General features: G+C 37.9%; 6 protein-coding genes across 6 annotated transcripts; 3 read left to right on the top strand and 3 right to left on the bottom strand.

Annotated features, from left to right (window-relative positions):
• Positions 1–66: 66 nt before the first annotated feature.
• On the top strand, positions 67–2911 carry L201_000754 (calcium/proton exchanger; the record flags this gene model as incomplete). Its single annotated transcript, XM_066216553.1, has 11 exons — positions 67–711; positions 795–943; positions 1005–1067; positions 1120–1214; positions 1273–1301; positions 1359–1436; positions 1488–1674; positions 1728–2390; positions 2453–2630; positions 2716–2832; positions 2890–2911. The coding sequence occupies 11 exons, from the start codon at positions 67–69 to the stop codon at positions 2909–2911; spliced, it is 2226 nt and encodes a 741-aa protein (XP_066072650.1).
• A 635-nt stretch (positions 2912–3546) lies between these two features.
• On the bottom strand, positions 3547–5092 carry L201_000753 (uncharacterized protein; the record flags this gene model as incomplete). Its single annotated transcript, XM_066216552.1, has 4 exons — positions 3547–3980; positions 4083–4431; positions 4582–4711; positions 4785–5092. 4 exons carry the CDS (start codon positions 5090–5092, stop codon positions 3547–3549), a joined length of 1221 nt encoding a protein of 406 aa, XP_066072649.1.
• A 381-nt stretch (positions 5093–5473) lies between these two features.
• On the top strand, positions 5474–8752 carry L201_000752 (uncharacterized protein; the record flags this gene model as incomplete). Its single annotated transcript, XM_066216551.1, has 9 exons — positions 5474–6993; positions 7086–7286; positions 7388–7451; positions 7553–7773; positions 7863–8144; positions 8212–8331; positions 8396–8425; positions 8481–8573; positions 8647–8752. 9 exons carry the CDS (start codon positions 5474–5476, stop codon positions 8750–8752), a joined length of 2637 nt encoding a protein of 878 aa, XP_066072648.1.
• A 254-nt stretch (positions 8753–9006) lies between these two features.
• L201_000751 (uncharacterized protein) lies at positions 9007–9848 on the bottom strand (the record flags this gene model as incomplete). The annotated part of the gene is made up of 3 exons (XM_066216550.1): positions 9007–9390; positions 9548–9699; positions 9782–9848. The coding sequence occupies 3 exons, from the start codon at positions 9846–9848 to the stop codon at positions 9007–9009; spliced, it is 603 nt and encodes a 200-aa protein (XP_066072647.1).
• A 546-nt stretch (positions 9849–10394) lies between these two features.
• On the top strand, positions 10395–13500 carry L201_000750 (uncharacterized protein; the record flags this gene model as incomplete). Its single annotated transcript, XM_066216549.1, has 5 exons — positions 10395–12620; positions 12694–12901; positions 12960–13010; positions 13082–13362; positions 13429–13500. 5 exons carry the CDS (start codon positions 10395–10397, stop codon positions 13498–13500), a joined length of 2838 nt encoding a protein of 945 aa, XP_066072646.1.
• Positions 13501–13825: 325 nt separating this feature from the next.
• Positions 13826–15686, bottom strand: L201_000749 (uncharacterized protein; the record flags this gene model as incomplete). The annotated part of the gene is made up of 7 exons (XM_066216548.1): positions 13826–14033; positions 14104–14159; positions 14223–14411; positions 14489–14722; positions 14901–15161; positions 15257–15325; positions 15456–15686. 7 exons carry the CDS (start codon positions 15684–15686, stop codon positions 13826–13828), a joined length of 1248 nt encoding a protein of 415 aa, XP_066072645.1.
• Between the last annotated feature and the right edge of the window lie 589 nt (positions 15687–16275).

Here is a 16275-nt window from a genome sequence, read left to right as displayed (position 1 = left end):
AAGCCAAGCCAACAATAGGTCAATCTACTTTCTTAACTCTTCTCATTTGAACAACCTAGACTTTCGATGATTGCTGCTACCGTTGCCGATTCTGAACCTGAACCCGATATAGAGGGCTTTAACCCCCCTTCAAATAATTATCACAACAAAGATCAACCAAACACAAGTCAACAACAAAGAAGACAATCACAAGACCTCAGCAACTCCCAAGAGCAGAAGATAATCAATCAAGATGCTCTCCCCAACTCGACTCGATCCAATCGTGCGTCAATTAACAACAATGACACCTCCAATATCAATAATGGTGGCGAAGGAGGTGTGGAAGGAAAAGGTATACTCAAACAATCTCAACCTTCAAATGCAACAAGAACATCATCATTTGCCCGGACACTCCTGAAACCGAGATCAAATCGGGGTCACTCTAGAATGCCATCAATCACCATTACCGGTGCTGATAAAAATGAAAATGAAACTCTTGCAGAAAAAGGAAGAGTACATGATTTGATCAATGCAGAGTCCGATGATCGAAACGAATTCAACCCACCTGCAAGATCAAATTCCGCCCCTAATCTGGGTGGAAGAAGTAGACTTGCTCCACTCAAGAGTTTATCGGTATCAATCCCTTTGCCACCTAAAAGAGGTCCACCCGAAGGCGAAGATACACCAATCAAGAAGACTTTCATTGAGCCTACCTGGAAGCAAAGTTTCAGAGTAAGTAACGCTTATCTCAAATGCATCTGAATATCAAGCGCAATCCTAGTGTAATGCTAATGACACTACTTCCATTCTTATAGAACACTATTAAAGCTCAACCTTTCTTAGTCGCTATGCCTGTTCTTCTCCCGATCTCATGGGCCTTGCACTTCACTCATCAGGATCCAGTAGCTGTGTTCGTCACCTCTTTAATCGCTATCGTGCCTTTGGCCGGCGGCTTAGGTTTTGCGTAAGTGATGCATGTTCCGCTGTCAAAGTAATGTTTCTATGCTGACCTACTCTTTCCATAGTACTGAAGAGCTTGCCCATAGAGTCGGTGAAGCTTGGGGTGGTTTACTCAACGCCTCTTTTGGGTAAGCTTTGTATGTAAATACTAAGATATAAGACTAAATTCAAGTTTCATAGTAATGCCGTCGAATTGCTCATTGCTATTCTCGCCTTGGTAAAGGGTGATATCGATATCGTGCAAGCCAGTATGGTTGGTAGTATCCTCAGTAATGGTAAGCTAATTTCTTAGTCTGAATCTCTTACTCTGGTTTGCTAACTTCCATGGTGTAGTACTTCTTGTACTTGGTATGAGTTATTTCGTGAGTGCGCATCCCCCTTTCTAGCAGGAGCGACTACTTACTTGACATACCATACAGGCTGGTGGTCTTCGATTCCATGAACAACTATACACCATTATTGGTGCACAAATGCATATCTCCCTTTTGGGTCTTTCGGTAAGTTCCAACTGAGAGAAGATCGGCCCTCCAAGCTGACATGTCCTTCAGTTACTTGCGATCGTGCTTCCAGCGGCATATCATGTGGCCTATCCAAACGTTCGAAACGTTATTTCCGATACTCGATCAGGCCTTCAACCCGAGGGAGAAGAACTAAGCAATCTTCTTCAAATGTCTCGAGGGTTAAGTTTCATCTTGCTTGCTGTGTACGGAATGTTCCTTACTTTCCAATTATACAGTAAGTGAATTTATACCGACTATGTTGTCTGTTTCTCATTCGCGTTTTCATAGCCCACGCATATCTGTTCCGAGTACAAAAGGATAAAGTCGTCCATCCTCTTCCGGGGCCTGCACCTCATCACGAACATGTTTTCCCTCGACCTCACTGGGTGTCGTCCATCGCCGATTCGTCATCCTCATCATCTTCATCCTCTTCTGGATCATCAATCAGATCTGGTCGATCCGGTCATACTTCAGCATTCAAACGATTCAGACGTTTCAGCGTTTCTTCACCGAAAAACAAAAAGCAAGCTCGAGATGGAGGTGAAGCTGATACTGAAGACAACATTGGTGCCGGTCACACCGAAGCGGCATTCCACGGTGGTGAGAAGACTTTATCACCAGTGGAAACAAGACAAAGCCCAACTGCTACAGCCATATCACCAGTGACTACAAGGAACGACACCAATGATAGTTCGCTACACCCTCATGGTGATTCCGATCGAGATGTAGAAGCAGCATCCATGTCATCTTCTAACAACGTAATCGTTGACGACGATGGTACTGTACATGTTCAACCTAAAGTCAAGTTCTGGTACGCTATGGCTATGTTGTGTGTTGTTACTGGATTAGCTGGTTTCACCGCCGAGTGTCTCGTTGATTCAATTGATGGCTTGACTGAGACTGGGAACGTTTCAAGAGAGTTTGTCGGTTTGATCTTATTGCCCGTTATCGGTAGGTGCATCTCGTCATCCGAATCCATCTGGGAACCATAGTTGACTTCGCGCTGTTTTTAGGTAATTCTGTTGAGCATATCACAGCTGTCACTGTCTCAGTCAAGGACAAATTGAACCTGTCCATGTCGATCGCTGTTGGATCGTCCATTCAAGTTTCATTATGTCTGTTACCTATTTTAGTATTAATTGGGTGGGCAATTGGTCAACCGATGTTGTTATTCTTTGATAATTTTGAAACGTAAGTTTGATTCATGATCGCATTATCGTTTACATGCAGAGAAGAGTCAACGGAAGATAAGGCTGACAATCTCATATTCTCGCAGTATCACCCTTGTTGTATCACTACTTCTGGTCAATTTCGCTATTGCAGACGGGCGAACTAATTATCTTGAAGGTTTCATTCTGATGATGGCCTATTTGATGATCGCTTTGGTTTGTTGGTAAGCGATTCCCGATGATCCGCAGACGAAGCCGTTATTGACTTTTGCCATTTGCAGGTACTATGATCCCGCAGTTTAGGTCGTATTGTAAAGCACACTGTAGGCCACTTTACGGATCGAGGCTTAAAATCCGACCCGATAGTTTTCCTGCTTGTCATCATATTTATTTTCCCTTCCGAACATGATAAGTTTCAGTGCAAGAATGTTTAGTAGATGTTGCGTATGAGATGAAATAAATAGCAGAGCGCTGGGCCATGAAGCAAATAATAATGTAACATGTATATACACGAGCATGAATCTGTCAAATATGTGTGATACAATAAATGTATCTCTTCCAGGTTTCTTGCTTTTCCGCAAGCAGGCTTGAGTTCTTGTGAGGAACGATCCATATCAACTCTGCACTGTGGACTATTAAATTTACTATTACCCACTATTACTACCAGCATTTTCGTGGTGATCATGAGCCAGGTAAGAGACATAAAGTAATCAATGCATTTAGTATGACTGAACTCTATAATGTCGTAAATCTGGGTACCAATGGATTACGATAATCGTATGAGGATGTTGAGACAACGAGCATTCGAAATTTTTTCGTGGGAATTGCCATTCCACGTCTATACTTTATATGTAGAGGAGAATGCGCAAAATACACCCCATGTTGAGGAGTAAAAGCAAGACCAAGTGAAGAAGAACGAGAAAAAGGGATCAAACGAATCAATCTTTTGATTTTTTACTTTTCTTTTTTGGTGAATCTTTATCTTTACTTTCAGATTTTCTTTTCTTTTCCTTTTTTTCCTTTTTCTTAGTTTCGTCTTCTTGGACATTTAGATTATTTATACTATTACTCGAAGTTATTTCATCATTATCAATATCCATTGATTTACTACCAACAACGGCAGTAGTAATAGAAGTACTTGAAGGTCCAGGTGTTGAATATCCATAAGCTAAATTTCTAAATTTTAATAAATGTAAAGGTTGTTCTCTCTTTGGAGGTAATTCTGTTGATTGTTTAATAACTGATGAAGTAGTACTAGGTTCAGATAAAAATGATGGTAATGCAGGTAAATCCTCATTTGTAGTTGTAGATGTTTGTTGTTGTATTGAATTTGTGGGTGTTAAGATTAATTTACGTGTAATTGGTTTTGAAGCTATAACGTATATGAAAACATATAATTAGCATTTGACACAATTTGATTTTTGACATGGTATGAAATTATAATGAAGTATGTCAGAAAAATGATTTCACTTACAAACAAATAATTTGCCACCTTGTTTAATTTTAGGTAATAATAATCTTAATCCATCCATTTCTTCACCACCTTCAACTTTCATTTCTCTTTCTTCTATACTATTATTATTTCCACCATCAATTTCCATTCTCATTGAATCTACCGCAACACCAGGACCTTGTTGTGGTAATCTACCTTCTGAAGTTATAATTTGTTTTGTATGTAAATCTGTTCCAACTGTATGTAAGTTATATTCTGTTGATTTAGTTTTCAAAGTTCCTGTTATTGATGATGATAATGATGATGTTGATGAAGAAGAAGATGATGATGGAACAGATATTTGTAGGGAAGATAGACGGGATGCTTTTAACTAAAATATAAATTGTCCTTATTAGTTCAGGTATCTGAGATGTCATTTGATCCATAACGGATGATGAATTGGCATGGCAAAGCCATGTCAAATGGATAGCAAGATATCATACAGGTGTTCATCGGCTTATAGCAAAATCCCAAAACTCACGTCTTTAGGTACTCTGATAGCCCACAATTCGACACCTGGTTTACTGGCTAAAGCGTCCCATTCAAAAGGTGAAGAAGTGAAAGACGATGAAACTTTCAATTCAGCCATACCTATAGGTGGTTCATATTTCCTATGAGTGATAATCTTAATCAGTTATACAATTTCTCTTCATCGTAAGAAGCAAAATTTTGTGAATGACTCACTTTAAACTACCTCCTCTTCGCTCAGGTATATTAGTTTTCTGTTTTGATGATTTTCTAGGTGTTATATCTTCTAAATTATCATCACTATCTACATCGCTTGATGATGATCCAGAAGAAGATGAAGAATCATTATCATTATCTTCATTTTGGTTATTACTTTCATCCAAGTTATCAGAATCTATATCAGAAGGTACTTCTTCAGCTGAAATTGGTTTAGATAATTTATCTGTACTTGAAGATTTTGCTTTTTTGGTAGATTTAACTTTAGGCGGTTTCGATAATGATGATGATGCTTTAGCTGAAGCCATTTTGGTGTGAATTTTGTTCTTGATGCGGTGTTATATGAATCAAATAACGATTTCTACCAAAAACAATATAAATTTGTTATTGCTTCTTTGCATTTATCAACATTTCGCTTCTTTGAACTTTTTCAGCTGAAAAATCTTGGTAAGAAGCGTGTTTACCACGTTGTACAGCGGGATGTGGGGAAAATAAGTCTAAAACGCGGGGAACGATACAATCGATACAGTGAAATGATGGACGGTGCTGAATTGTTTAACTTATTGTTCATTCCAATACTGTATAGCCAAGAAAATCAGAAGTGAGAAGATCGTTAATATCAAGAAATAGCATGAAGATTTAGACTTGATACATTGATACAGGTCGAGGAATAAAGTCTTTCGACTATCATGTCATCACCATCACCATCTCCCCACAATACTCCATCAAGCTCATCATCTTCTCGGTTAAATGATCCAACATCTCCACAAACACATGCTGCAGAGGAATCAGAGTTGGACTATCGATCCTCTGTAACCGACGATGTTAAGACACCATCAGCATCATCGTTCAACATAACTACCTCACCTGCTTTATCGCCATCATCTAAATCGCAAAATGATAACGAAACTACTCCGGCGAAATCAAAATCAATACCTATAATCAAAAACTCAAATTCGAATAAAGTCAAAGCTGCAGCAGCGATGTTTGAGAATAGATCCTCTTCACCTAGTTCATCAAGCTTTAGATCAATACCTGTAACTTCAAGGAATAGTCCAAGTCCAACTAAAAAAGTCTTGTCACCGTCTTCACCTTCCTTATCACCTAATCCAAATAACTATGCACATGCACACAGATCACCTTCACCATCACCTACATCATCACCTTTAACGAAAGATAAAAACGTGTTTGGAAGATCACCAAATTCTAAATCGGATTCACCATTCTTAAATCGTGATCGTGCTTTATCAGCTTCTTCATCATCACCTATTAATACACCTTCACCTTCGACGCTGAATATAGAGAAATTTCAGGATATTTCATTGTCGAATGAGACTCCTCAATCACACTCACAATTGCAAACAGACGATATAACGATAACCCCTACCTGTCTCCCGAAACAAACGTCCATCGATAGTACGCCTAATCCACTCAAATCTCACGATATACCAACTAATCTACATGAACCTGTAGCTACACCACCAGCTAAAGAACCGCCAGGTGGTAAAACATCTTTCTTCGGTTCAGCGTTAAACTTCACCTTTCCCTCTTCTGCCACCTCCGGCGTTCAGCCTGATTCATCTACACCTTCTTCTGCAGCAGTATCACAACAACCTTCTAGATCAGGTTCAACAAGTTCTCAAGGTGGTAGCGGTAGTGCAAGTGGTGGATGGAAATCTACTATGACGAATTTTTTAACCTCCAGCAGAACAACTTTAATAACAGGTTCACCATTACCTTCATCATCTTCCTCCAAGCCGGAAATAACGGATGTCCAGGGAACGCCTAGTAGACCAACTATGTTGGAACGGAACCCAAGTGAGGGAACTAACAACGCATCATTCCTATTACAGCGTGTAGATTCCTCTACGGCAGCTAGAGATCGTAGGATATCAGCTGAATTAGGTGGTGGGAAAGCTATAAGAGAAGGATTTGAAAGAGTTAGAGGAGAAATGGAATCTGCTGCAAGAGAGATGCGTAGAGAAAGACAAAGTAAACTAAACTTGAACCTACAAGTCAGAAGTCCTATAATAGATAGTATAAGTGAAAATGGAACCGAAGATGGAAATGGTGAAGTAGAAGAAGAACAAGTAGAAACAGTCGATTGGAATTTTTGGGGTTCAGTAGTTCAAGATTTTGAAATTGTTGCAAGAGAAAAACCGAAAGATCTAAGTAAGGCTATTCAAATGGGTATACCACCTGTTATAAGGTAAGTTTCATCATTAGTATCATTATAATCACTCTTTTTTTGTTGATGTGTGTCACTGACTGTTACTTATTCTCATGATTGTGCTTTATCAGAGGAGCAATCTGGCAATTAATGTCATCTTCAAAATCAATACAATTAGAAGAAACTTATAAAGCTCTGTTGAAAATACCTTCATCACATGAAAAATCAATCAAAAAGGATCTAAATAGAACTTTCCCAAATCACAAGTATTTTCAAGATAATGCTGGTATAGGTCAAGAAGGTTTATTCATGGTTGTCAAAGCTTACAGTTTGTAAGTCATCTTTCGATTTCAGTATATATCATCATTTTCCTCCATGAGTATCGTATGAAGCTCGAGCAGAACAATGGCTAATCATAAGAGTTAAAAATCAGGTATGATCCGGAAGTTGGATATACACAAGGTTTGGCTTTTATAGTAGCGGCTCTACTGCTGAATGTAAGCGCCATGTTGCTCTCATCCTATCATCTGCTTTTTCTTTGATGAGACACCTCAATTCCTCGATTTAAATTATGATCTTCCGCTAATATTGACTTTAGATGCCGGACGAAGAAGCTTTCTGCGTTCTTGTGCGATTGATGGACTCCTATAATTTACGATCGCATTATACCGCTGAGATGCGAGGGTTACAGCTACGCCTCTTCCAGTTTGATCGCCTAGTGGAAGAGATCTTGCCTCTACTGCATACACATTTAGTCAGACAAGGTGTGAAAAGTAGTATATACGCAGCTCAGTGGTTTATGACTTTGTTCAGTTATCGGTAAGTGATCATTTCGCCTTCTACAATTGGACTGACACCCCTCGATGTGTATATTGGTTGGGCTTATGGCTGATATATTTACGTTGCAGATTCCCCTTATCCCTTGTTTACCGAGTTTTAGACATAGTCTTCGCTGAAGGCATCGAAGCTATATTTCGATTTTCTCTCGCTTTACTAAAGAAATCTGAAGATAAATTACTAGAATTGGAATTTGAACAAATCTTGAATTTCCTACAATCTGATTTGTTTGAAGTTTATCGAGTTACAGGGAGTCCTACATCTACTGAAAATACTGATTCTGAACCTGATCCGCACCGCGAAGAAGAATGGAAGGCAAATGAATTTGTTAGAGATGCCTATGAAATTCGAATGTAAGCTTTACGAATGTTTACGAGTTGGGAACAATGTGCTAAAGCTCATTTGTTGATGTTTTTGTAGAACACCATTCATGCTAGATTCATATGCTTCTGAATGGGAAGAACAGCAAAAGAATCAAAATAAACATGCCTTAGAAATTGATACACTCAGAAATGCCAATAGGAATTTGAGTACTCAAGTGTGAGTCAGCTCAAGGAAGGATGAATTGATGATATAGAAACTGATCTTTTTGCCTCGTATATAGTAAACAACTGGAAGGCAGTCTAGCCACTATGTGAGTTCAGCTGCACTAAGCCGTTTGGTTTCGAGCTGACGTGATCGATTTGCAGGAACCAAGAACATGTTGAATTGGTCAGACAGCTCGTGATGAGCAAGATTGAGAAGGAAGAGACTGAGAATGAACTTGTGAGGTATAAGATGTTGTAAGTAATCAACTATTTCAACTATTTCAATACAATCTGTGATACGGTAATGCTGATGAGTAAGACTCTGCAGATACGCCGAATTAGCGCATGCGCAAGAAGATGCTATGTCTGTGCATAGCAGATTATCAGGAGGCTCGATCCAAAGTCATTCCATGTCAAAAAGACCTTCTAGCTGATCCAGACGGAACCCTTGAAGAGTTGTCTACAGAATATAGATAGTCTGTTACTTGCTTTCACACCCAAATATCAAACTTTTAATACATATCATAACCATAACGTATTATATCATGACTCCTCACTTGCTTATTGGATATCCATATTACATATGCATTGCATCTATTACGGTTGTGAATTACACATTATACAACATTTAACGAACATATTCGTTTTATATCATGATTGATCCCTCCCGACTACTAACTATCTATGATTATATATCATAATCTTCATCTACCTCTCTATCCTGTCTGACTAGTGGCTGAGGCGTTTGTGTTGACGGTTGATCATCCAAACCAACTTCTTCCATATCTTCATCTTCAATATCATCTTCATATGTTCCATCTTGATTATGATGACCATTTGGTTGATTCTGATGATCATCATGATCATCTTCACCTTCTTCTTCACTCGAGACTTCTTCGCCTTCATCATCTTCATCTTCATCATCAGACAAATGTAAATTTTGTTCAGGTATAATATCGAAATTTACTTGACCTAATCTTTGATGTATAGGTGGTAATCTAATCAAATCAAATGATTCAGGTAATATAGGCAATGGCTGAGAATTTAATTCATGTGCTAAAGTTGCTAAGTACTGTTGAAAGAGAACACCAAACGTTCATTCATTAGATTAGCGTTTCCAGCCTTTCATCATCTGATATTTAGGAATAACGTGAAATTCATTCTTGTCTTTTGATAATCATACGTATATATATAGATCTATAGGTAAATAGTGGACTAGAAAAACTCACATCTCTAGGTGGTGCTTCGAAGAATTCATATCTTTTCCTCATTTGAATAGCTAATTCAATATCTTCTTTTTCGATTTTGTTCGAGCTTGGTCCAGATCTAGATGCATGATCAGATAATGATTGTGCTGATTGTAACACATCTGCTGTATATCCTGTAAATTGTAACATCGGTAATGAAAAGCTTAGCATTTCCCACTACATGAAGCAAGACATCCCGTTTTGTAGTATACTTACGATGAGCAAAATCTAATAACTGATGTATTACCCTTTCATCTGCATCTTCTATTCCTTTTGATGCCATTATTAACGATATTAATCGACCATCCCTGGGAACTGATTGGGAAGGAATGGTGGAGTAGTCAGCTAAAACACCTCATAAGGAAGGAGGGTGGCATAGCTTACATGGTTTCGTTGAGCTCGCCATTTCGTATAGCTACAAAACGGAACTCCTGCCCTTATTGTACAGTATGAACTGGTGAAATGTAAGAGGAACGAAGATTAAAACCCACAATAAATACATAAAACAGATATTCCAGAGATGTTGTTGCTGCTCGAATGAGCGGGATCAATTCCACGTGCGTCACCCGAAATCGCGTCAATAAAAACATGAACATGACGAGAATCCAATCAACCGAAAATCACAAATTAAACCAAAACTCGTGTCTCTTCCTTATCTTACTTCAAAGTATCTTTTGTTCGTTGTCGTCCGGGCAGATCATATCGATGAATTGATGGGAAACATATCCATAGATATTTGTATAGGTTCATAGCTATCACACTTTGGTGAGCTGGATGCAGACTTGTGTTTTGCTTAGCTCATGCTGACGTTATATCACAGTAACCAGTAATGCCTTCACGACAGACCACCTTATTCTCGCATTTCGAGCCTTCTTCTCAAACCGAAGCAGGACCATCAAGACCCAGAAGAACTCGAAATGCCCAACCTCTCTTTGATCGTGGATCAGAGAGTGACGGCTCTGAAGGATTAGATCATGTTAAGATGAAAGATCAAAAACCCGATGTTAAGAGTTTACCTATGACTCAAAGAAGAGCATTGAAAAAGACTGTATATGATACCGAAGAAGAGAACGATGAGGATGAATTTGAAGAAGAAGAAGAATCAGAGGGAGAATATCGACAAAGGCCTATTAAGAAGAGATCGAATTTAGCTTCAAACTCTAGAGTCAGTCCTAGAAAAGGTAAAGTAAAAAGGAAACATAGAGACGAATGTTCATCGACTGATCCAGAAGAAGAATTCATCTCATATCCTTTAACAGGTTGGATGCCACCAGAGTATGGAGGAACATTATCTCAAAAACGCAAAAGACGTAATGATAGATTAGAAGCAGTTGAAATTGAACGTAAAAATAAAAAAGCAGATATCCTTACAGATGATGAAATTGAAGTATTTCCTTCACCACCTTCACCCAAAGATAAACAACGTAGAAAAGTTGGTAGACCTAGTAAGAACTTGTACAAAGATGATTCAATCGTTGAAATAATTAATAATTCACCTCAAAAAGATAAAGGTAAAGGAAAACGGAAAGAAGATACCAATATTGATGACGAGATAATTCCAATTGATCCACCACCTCGTTCATCAGGGTTTCAAAAAGGCAGACGAGGTATCGAATCCAGTATTTCGCGGCCTACCGAACCAGCTTCAACCGCATCGTCATTGAGAAATACAAGACCTGTTGGAAGACCTAGATTAGCTCTACAAAGGACTAGAAGCGAGGTCATAGTGGAGATACCTAGAATGTCTCAAGAGGATAGAGATAGTTATAGATCGTTCACTCCATCTGAGTCATCACAATCAAGAAGCAAATCAAACACATCAACTAGAATGCAGGATCCTCAATCAAGAAACAACTCCTCCAATTCGTCCGCCGGAATACATCAATTTAGTGTAACAGAGAAAAGAGCAAATAGTAGGCCAGTGATAGAACTTACGACTTCACAACGACAGATCCCCGTAGCGGAGTCATCGAGAAACGATAGTCTACCGCCTATACTGGAAGTGGAATTGTCAGATCGAGATTTAGATGAATTAACAGAAGGTGGAAGTTCGGATAAAGTCGATCAATCCCCTCCCAAAGCTAAATCCAAATCACCTGCTAAAAAAGCTTCTCCACTGAAACCTCCCTCTCCAGCAAAAGCACCATTGGCCGCTACTGAATCGCTTGAGCCTATTCGACGACCTTCGCCAGCCAAGCGAACTTACGCCTCCAAACCTTCAACAACCAGTAAAGCTTCTTCAGTATCTAGTAGTCGATTCTTACCACGTTCGCCAGCTTTATCTTCTGATTCTGACGTTGTAGAAGTTAAATCTAAGCGGAAAGAAAAAGGAAAGGGTAAGCAAAAAGCATTTGATTCAAGTGAGAGTGAAAGTGAAGATAGTCAACCAATTAAAAAATCACGTAAACCTGCACCTCTTCCGCTTAAATCATCGAATAAGCGTACAGCTACTCCTCAGAAGAAGAAGAAAGCCAAGATTGTAGATCCAGATGAGGATATGGGGGTAGAAACGGAAGATGAACAAGATATGTTGGATGATATTAAAATGGACGAACCAGAAAGATTCAAGTCTAAAACCAGATTAAGAAAGAGACCTAAAGAATCGGCTGTTCAAAGGAATATAAGAAAATTAAAGAATAAACGATTAGGTATAATTGATACTAGTAGTGAAGAAGAAGAAGAAGAAGAAGAAGGTTCATCTTCAGAAGAAGAAAGTGATAATACAGGAAGTGAGGATGATTCTCGTCCCAGGGGATATAATCAAGAAAGTTTTATTGTTTCTGATGATGAAGAAAAAGTTCAATTACCACATGAATTTTCAGTTGATTCAGCCCAAACACCAGAATTCAAATTTAAAGTAGTTTTCCATTATTTAGTTTTATTAGTTATGAAAGGTAAAAAAGCTTTCCCACTATCAACAGAATCATCCAACTACTTCAAACCTCAATTATTACATTTTAGAGATAGAATGACTGGTTATAGACAATTAAGAGTAAGATCTCAAATTTGGCGATCAAATTTCGTTAAAGCTTTAGAAAAATATCCTATTTTTGATGTAAGTAAGCTTTCAATACAACCTCTGATCTTTGGAATGAATTAAGCTTATATGAAATTGTGCAATTTTTTAGATCGAAGAATTGCTGTATGCTCAACCAGGTTGTGATGCTTGTCATATGGGTGGAAGAATGAGTAAATTCAGAATCACATTAGATGGTGAACAATATGATAAAGAAACTCATCAACCTTTAAATTCGTCTTCTGAAAGTGAACCAGAATCAGATGATTCAGATGATAGTAAAAGGAGAATCAAGAAACTCCCAAAGTCTCTATTAATGGGTGAGTCAGCTGGTTTCTTTACGAGGATTCGTGGCTGATCAGGTATTTCTCAATTCAGGTAAATACTGTAAACAACGTGCAGAAGTATTTCATCAAATGACACATTGGGGTAAGCTATCATTAACGGAACGAAAATCCGTACAGGCCAGCTGACTATGATTTCGTATATGTATCTTATAGAGGACGAATTATATCATAGAATCAGAGGATACTATCGTGATTTATTAAGATCAAAATATAAACCTGTACCATCAGATTCAGAAGCATCTACACCTGAATCAGAACAACAATCAGATGAAGATCCTAATGATAGAAAATCAAGAAAGGAACAACGGAATCAGAGAAAAATCTTGACTGAAGCTAGATGTGAAAAGTACCGAAAAAAGGGTGGTTTACCCAACGATACTAAAGATGTTGATTCTGTCACTGAATGGATGGATAAGATGGGTTTCCAAAATAAAGTCAGTTATCGGATTCTTCATCATCAATGAATGATAGCTGACGTGGTATTTTTTACGATTTGATAGGATTTTAGATGGATCGAAAGGTTGATAGATCAAAGTGATCAATTGGAGCACGATAAAAGAAGGGATGAGTAGGAAGTTGGAGCAGTATTGATATCTCTTGACTATCTGTGGCGCTTCAGAGAAGCAAAAGATCTTGTAAAATCGCAACATAGAATCAGGTTTTACTAAAACATCATAAATTGATTTCGAATCTTAATTATACGAATGTATGTCATCACAATATTATACTGTGTTGATATTTAGTATATGATGTATGAATTACAAGTATACTTGAACCAAATTGTTAAAAATCCCACAGCACAGTATTTATTTACCCCTCAAGTGTTTATTTTTCGACAAATCACTGAAATGTACTCATATAATTCTATCGTTGGCTGTTCGATTGTTGAACGATATACTACCATAAAGCACCCAAGACCAAAGCTGATAGAGAAATTTTGAATACATTTCCCAAATCATGATTAATAGTGCTAGACCCAAGACTTTGTGATTGAGTCGAACTTGATGAGGGACCAGAAGCTGTTGAAGTAGCTGTATGTCCACCTCCACCAATAACGTTTGTTGTTGTTGTTCTAGATTCAGCTTCGTGAGCAGCCGATTTTGCCCTATTGGGAATTATCAATCATCAACTCCAAAGTCAGTCGTACCATTTCACTGGATTAGTGTGAGACTCACGCATCATCAGCTTTGTCATGATTATTTTGAGGAACGACCATTAAAGTATCGATAAGCTATATTACAATTCCATACAATCAGTTTTATATTCTGAGTAATCAAATATAAGATTGACTTACATGAACCACCCCATTCGAAACTGGAATATCACTTCTTAAAATTGATGCTCTATATTTACCAACTTGAATGAAAACTTTTTGTTTACCATCATTATCATCGGTCAAATAAAGTAAAGGCATTCCAGCCGATGTGACATATGCTGAACCAGATTTGAAATCTGGTGAATACAGGGTTGAACCATTCAAGATCTATATGTATAGCGAATTAGTACTGTATACAATGTATGTCCTAAGACTATAGATAAATGCTTTTTAAAAAGCCTTACGTGATTCAGAATAACGCTACTCTTTTCATTTTGTGGTAGATTCGAAAAATTAGTTGTTTGAGTAGCTTGATCAAATGCGTTGTTGACTGGAATGAAAAATGTACATCCATGACAATGATTTGATAAGGTTTCATTTAATCCAGAAGATGATATTGCTGAAATGGCTGATGTAGCTCCCATATTGGCTGTGAGTGATAAACCTGTCTGTGAAAGTGTTTTGAGTAATGGTGATGGCTAAAATTGAATTGGGTTAGCTCGTAATCAATACCAGGATATTAAGTGATGTATCTGTGGGTATGTTAATCAGATGAGAGGTGAGGCCTACCACTGCTAGTATCTGTAATGGAAGAGTAACATCTTTATCAGCCACGGTTAGACAGACTTGAATTGAAATGGGGAGGAAACTACATACCTTATCAATAGGTTGAATAAACAAATTCTCATAAATAAATTGATTACCTGAAGAAGTAGCATTCCAATTATCACCTCTGACCAAAACACTTCCATCATTAACATCTTGACCTGTAGTTTGATTGACTGCTGTTTCAAGTACGATTACTTGAGTTTGATCACCTGGTAAATCGATTGTTGGTGTTCGAAGTTCTGTAAATGCTATTGTATGATGTCGAATTGGGGCTATATCCGTTGATGAATTTAGTGTTGCTTTGACAATCTTTATGACATTTCAAGTAAATGTAATGCGTCAACTTGATTGGTCCGAGTTGTATATCATTTTGATCACAGTATAACAAATAACTCTCAACTTACATGATAGGAAAGTAACGAAACTAGATTCTCGTTAGCAGGAGGTTGTGTCAAATTACTACTTGCCCAAGCCTATCCAAAAAGATAATTTTAACAAATCAGAAAGACATTGTCAATTAGCTAAATACTTCTCTAATATCTTTCCGTCTGTTCTTTTTTATACGATATACAATAGCAAGAAGAGATTGAAAAGGTTACTTACAGCATTATTTGGAGCATAAATAGTAAATTTATCATCTGAATATAATTTTTTAATTAATTCTTGACCTGATTCCGTTTGATTTGCAGTAGAAATAGCATTCCATAAGCCTGATAACCCATTATCCATTAAAGAACTTTCAAGTCCCTTATAATATGCTGTTGAATTGTCAGCTGGAAGAGCTGTAATCTTTAAGCTGAGAAGTAGGGTGGATAAGATAATGGATTTTAGCATATTTGTGCAGTTTACCAATATAGGCTGACCAAGCAAACAAAAGAAAGTTGGCTGTTAAGAGTTTTTTTCAGTAAATCCAAATTATCAAATTGTAAATCTCTCTCTATATATATGTATATCCCCGTGATCCCCCTTGGAATGCTTGATGTGCATTCCGTCAGTAATTGCGTCAGTATCATGATACATCCCTTGTCCCATGGAAGGTGAAGTACTGGAGTAATGTAAACATCGTGTTTTGACTTGTGCTTGATGTTGAAGGAAAATGAACACAAAGGGTCTAAGAGATGATTGGACACGGTGTTGCCTCATATCGTCGTTGTCGAAGTTGTGATGGACATGATCTCATAGTGTATTTTTAAGGTACCATTAATTACTTTTACCACCTCATTCTCCTCGGATGGTTTCGATTACATTACTCGTTGATTGTTCTTGCCATCATTGTTATTCGTTCCCTTGTGAAACTGATCTTGCAGTGCTGAATGCTGATGAACAAAAAGGATCAATCAATGCATTGGATACAGGTTATTTTTTTAGCTGAACGCAGGTCCCTCTTACCCCTTCCCACTTTCCCCACTTTCCCCACTTTACG

The sequence above is a fragment of the Kwoniella dendrophila genome, chromosome 1 (assembly GCF_036810415.1).
Source record: "Kwoniella dendrophila CBS 6074 chromosome 1, complete sequence".
Taxonomy (NCBI): domain Eukaryota; kingdom Fungi; phylum Basidiomycota; class Tremellomycetes; order Tremellales; family Cryptococcaceae; genus Kwoniella; species Kwoniella dendrophila.
The sequence above is the reverse complement of the archived record's forward strand: the minus strand, read 5'-3'. Positions and strand labels throughout refer to the sequence as shown.